Source organism: Zingiber officinale, chromosome 4B (assembly GCF_018446385.1).
Source record: "Zingiber officinale cultivar Zhangliang chromosome 4B, Zo_v1.1, whole genome shotgun sequence".
Taxonomy (NCBI): domain Eukaryota; kingdom Viridiplantae; phylum Streptophyta; class Magnoliopsida; order Zingiberales; family Zingiberaceae; genus Zingiber; species Zingiber officinale.
Window position 1 is genome coordinate 90,008,212 of NC_055993.1, and position 5,179 is coordinate 90,013,390.

General features: G+C 36.1%; 1 protein-coding gene across 1 annotated transcript; it reads left to right on the forward strand.

Moving 5' to 3' along the window:
- The first annotated feature begins 1,224 nt into the window (after positions 1-1,224).
- Positions 1,225-1,883, forward strand: LOC121978382 (zinc finger protein GIS3-like). The gene has a single exon (XM_042530735.1). The coding sequence runs from the start codon at positions 1,299-1,301 to the stop codon at positions 1,881-1,883; it is 585 nt and encodes a 194-aa protein (XP_042386669.1). The 5' UTR covers positions 1,225-1,298.
- Positions 1,884-5,179: the final 3,296 nt, after the last annotated feature.

A 5,179-nucleotide genomic window follows, 5' to 3' on the forward strand; every position in this document is an offset into this window, starting at 1 on the left:
ACACTTAGTCAACTTGTTAGATCATAACAGGACTTAACTTGAACCTTTGACAATATCAAAACTTAGGTTTGATTCTGGTGCAACTTGCACCAACACGTACTCTTTTGGAAATTTGTGCTGTAAATGATAGAGAATATCCTGCAGGTGAATCATACTTTAGAAGTTTCTAGTCTGTCAAATCACAGAGATTTGTATGTTCGTTTCAAGAAAGGTGTCAGAAACACTTTATGACTTGTCTTTTCTTAGGAATACTTTGGGAAACGTGTAAATACTTTGAGATGCATGCGTAAATACAACAGTGACAAAAGGCGACTACGCTTACCCCGAACGCCCTCACCAACCTGTCCCATGGCCAATACAGAGAAGGTAAATCACGGGTAGTTACTAGCCTTTGAAATACTGACTGGTGCATAAGAGAGACATTTACCTCAGTTATGTCGAGATTCAAACCCCAGACCTCATGGTGGCAGCATCTCATGCGCTAGCCAGTAGACCGTCCCAAGGGGATACGTGCATAAATATAACAGTGACACTATAAAGATGATTTTCATTTACAGGTAAAGGTATGCGACGCTCTATATTTTCATACACTCGTTGTTATAGTTTTTTTTCCACTATTTTCTTCTCCCGAATCACGTATTGACTTGAGCATCGGATGATCAATATCGGAAACCCCATTCCTAGCCCAACATTAACAAGTTGCATAATAACACAAAATCTTTATTTGGTCAATAATAAAATCACATTACCATCTTCACCACTTTCAAATAAGATAACAATAAAACTACATTATTAATCAATCACCTTCACCGCTTTAGACCATGATCAATCAATTATCATTTCAAAATCAAGCTTTAATTATATGTCACATTAATCTGCTCAGCGCCCCCGACTTATGGTTTGAATTCCAGAACCCCGAGCGAGACATCTGCCCCGAGAAAATGGAGTTCATTCCACGTGGGCGTGCATGAATCAATTCAGCTTCGGTTGTCATCGGAAATTAAGAGACGAACGAGAATCTAAGAAAAGTGTGAGAAGACAATCGCAGTCTAAGCCGCCGCCTCCAATGTTTCTCGGATCGCATTACACGTGCTCCATTTCCACTGTTTCCCTTTCTTGGATGATAATTAATTAATTAATTAATCATGATAATTTTAATCCTCCTATATAAATCCCAGAAATTGCTTTGATGCATGCAATCTTCACTCTGTTTTGATGATTTCCTTTAAAATTGTTGGAAGAAGATGAAGTGAGATGCAGAGAAGTAGTTTGGTTTTTGTTTAAAGGAGGTTGATTTTATGGAGAGCATGAGGAGTGCAAGAATTAAGCTGTTCGGGTTCGACGTGTCGACTGCTGAGAACTGCGCCGTCGACGGCTGTGGCCAGGAGATGGCTGCTGCGGCGGCGGCGGCGGCGGCGGAGAGTAGCAGTAGCCCCGCCTCGCCGGCCGTAGATGGGGGGATTAGGATGTACGAGTGCCGGTACTGCTTCCGCGAGTTCACCAACTCGCAGGCGCTCGGCGGCCACCAGAACGCGCACAAGAAGGAGCGGCAGCGGCTGAAGCGCGCGCAGCTCCGGAAGGACGGGAGGTTTTACCGCCGTCCCTTCTTCTCGGCCTTCTCACCGCACCTCCTTTCGACGCCTCCGCCACCGGGAAGCTGGACCTACGCGAGGACATCGCCGGCGGCTCACCTGGCGCAGTACTTTTCGCCTGCTGATTACGCGCGCGCCGCAGTAGTAATTGGCGACGGCGGAAGTTTCTACAGTGGTGGTGGGTCGGTGGATGGCTCGGCCGCCTCCTTTTCTGGAGTGTCGCCGGAGGCGGCGGCGGAGGACGCGTCCGGGTTGAGCCTGTGCCTGAGCCTGGCGCCGGCGAGTTCGTAATCCTCTAATTGTGACCGTCCGATCAATCGACGGAGCTCATCTTTTCGGGAAGTGATATAAATATGGTGAATTTTATTTTCGGTCAAAAATTAAAAATATAATGAATTTTATTGCAAAAACAATTCTGCACATTTAATTTGTATTTTATATCATGTTTTATCTAAATTCTAAAGATAACAAGCTGTTAATTGAGCTTAATAAAAAGTCTAATAATTTTAACAAACAAATTTATGTAAATTTTCTAAAAATTAATTAATTAATTAACCATCGCTCCTATTTTCAACCTGTACAATTGTCTATATATTAAGGCTATGTTTGATCGGATGTAATCTTCCTTGTAATATAATCAAGATTATATTACAAGGCTGATTATTTTATTTGTTTTAACTTTAAATCTGTAATATAATGTAATCTTGATTACGAAAGGTAGTGAAATTTTATAATCTGGATTACAAAGCACATACTATGTAATCCGATTATATTACGAAGTCACTGTTTAACCAAAAATTGAATGCCGAATATATCCCTAGTCAGCCTATCGGTCGTCGCCTGCTCACCGGCCGGCGCCGCACACCGGTCACCGACCCCCGTCGCCGGTTGCCGGCCACCGCCGCCGGTCGGTCACTGGCCATCGGTCGTCGGTCGACCGACATCAGTCACCGGATACAAGATCCGACAGAGGTGCGGCGGCCGTCGGTAGAAGTCGCAGGATATTTTTGTCATTTTATAATAATATGAATTATATTTATTATAAAAAATAATGGATACCAAACAAAATATAATCATCCATGTAATCAAAGATTACATATATTATATTACCAAATGAAGTAATGTAATCAATATTATATTACATTACATTACAAATTTGATAGAGTTAAATTCAAAGCTTCCCATCTAACCTTTTTATTATTATCAAAATCAAAACTAAACCGAAAAATTGGTTTTCTTTATTTTGGCTTATTTTTCTAATGTTTATTGTTAACGTTATCCTTTTTAGTTGTTTGAGTTCCTCTAAAATCTACTTCAATCAAAGTTCATGACATCTCTAATAATTCAATCAAACTAGTTATCTCAGTCTTCGTCGTTTAGGAGTGACATGTGCAAGCATACTGTCTCCGTGGCCCGTGGGTGTAGCCGAGTTAGTATTCAGGCACGTCCTTTTCTCTTGTCAGGCAAGGAACTTTAAGTTTAACACACCTTTCTCCATGTATGGCCATCTAATGAGTCTAATGAGACGTAATTAAGAAGAATCCTGTATATATGGCCTCAAGGTCTCCATTGGATGGTGAGGCATCATTAAAGATATAGTAATTTATAAATTGTAATAATTTTAAATTTTTCATAATATAATATGTTTAGAAATATAAATTTTACATAATTGATAAATATTTAACTTAATTTATAAGAATAAAGGTTAATAAGATTTTTAATAGATAAAGTTAAATTAGCTAGTTTGAATTCGATTTCTCATGATGGGCTCCAACGAAGTAATCCTAGGATTAGCATGCACTATTAATGACGTGGAAGTAGATTAGGGAGGGTCAATGTAGAGTTTAAATCATTTAGTTTAGTTGGGCGGTGAAGGGACCCATTCATGCACGATGGAGACGTACACAAGCACGACTTACACAACTTTGAGGGGAGAGACAGATCAAGTGGTTGTCAATGTCTCCATAATAGTGTTTGTGTCGATTGAAACATATTTAATTATTGTTTCCTAATATCCAAGAGTTTTGTCAATTGTTTATAAAATTCAAGCATTTTTATTTTATAAAACTAACACTATTTTATCTTTTTATTTACTCATCACTCAAATCATTCAAGGAGACAGGAAGTGAGTATGGAGGGTCCTTAATTAATTGCACTTGGACTTTGGCTATTGTGATGGATAATCTGAAAGTGATAATTAAATAACGTGAATAGAAATTAAACAAAGCCGTCACATTCAAATGACAATTAAACAAGTTTTTAAATGCAATGGTGCTTTATTTTAAGAGACCGGGTAAAAAGGACATTATATTATTATTATTATTATTATTATTATTATTATTATTGAAACAGTAAGAGGGCATCCTTCTCACCCTCCAGCATCAAGCTATTTAAATTGTTATTATTTTTTTTATATTATTATAGGAACCATGAATTTATAATGGTTACACTATGAATATTTTAATTCCCATTAACACAAATAAGCAGTTATAATAATATGAATACTTCATTTTTTTTCTGATCAATATTATATTAAAATAACATTTCAATTCAAATCCCTACTACCAATATAATTTATAATAAAAAAATTAATCCCAATTAATTTTATTGATTATTTATGAGATAATCAATCTAATTCCACAAAAGTTTTCCAGTGGCCACCAAGATAAATTAAAAAGCACACGCGACCACTAGTCCAGAAGTCCAGTATCCTTTGGTTGTGCCCATAGTTTGTAAAATCGCGATCCGGATCATAAGATCGTACGATCGTACGATCTGAAAACCCAAAATCGATCCAGGATAGTGCAGAATCGATTTTTACAGTAGGATCGTAGCAGGATCGGTAAGATCGGTAGGATCGAAACAAAATCGGTAAAATCAGAACATGATCGGAGCATAATCGGAGCAGGATCGGTGAAAACTTTGAGAGGTCATAACTTTTGACTTGAATTGAACCATAGATCTTATAATATATCAAATCAAAGCTCGTTCAAAAATCTTTAATAAATTTCAAAATTTATCTTTAACCACCCTATTTCAAATCCAAAAATATTATTTAAATCCATTTCGAATGTCCAAAAGATTTTATCTTTTTTTATTATTTTTTTCTTCATATTATTAGGGCTTTAAATTATTCAAACATATGTTTAATTATTTTTGAATTAGTTTTTTATCAATAATATTCTGTCATTTCTTTCCCCAAAATGATGAGTTTTTTGATGTCTATTGTCTATTATTGTGTGACATCAACCAGTCTTTAGAAGATTATTTTCGACGTTCATATTTGAATCAAACGATTCAATAGTTTCTGTTATATACGTTAAGTGTTTTGTTGGTCCTAAAATTGAATTATCTTATAAATCAAGAAAATATTTTTGATATTGAATGTGTTATTATTATTGTGTTAATAGAAATTTTATATTTTTTTATTTTATGATATGAAAATATAAATAATATTACTATGCGAGAATGATAGTTAAATTACAAGTTAATTTAAATTTGTACATGTAGTAATGTAATCTGAGGTGTTGAGTGTAAATGATTGCATATATATATATATACAAAATTAGTTATCTATTTATATGTAA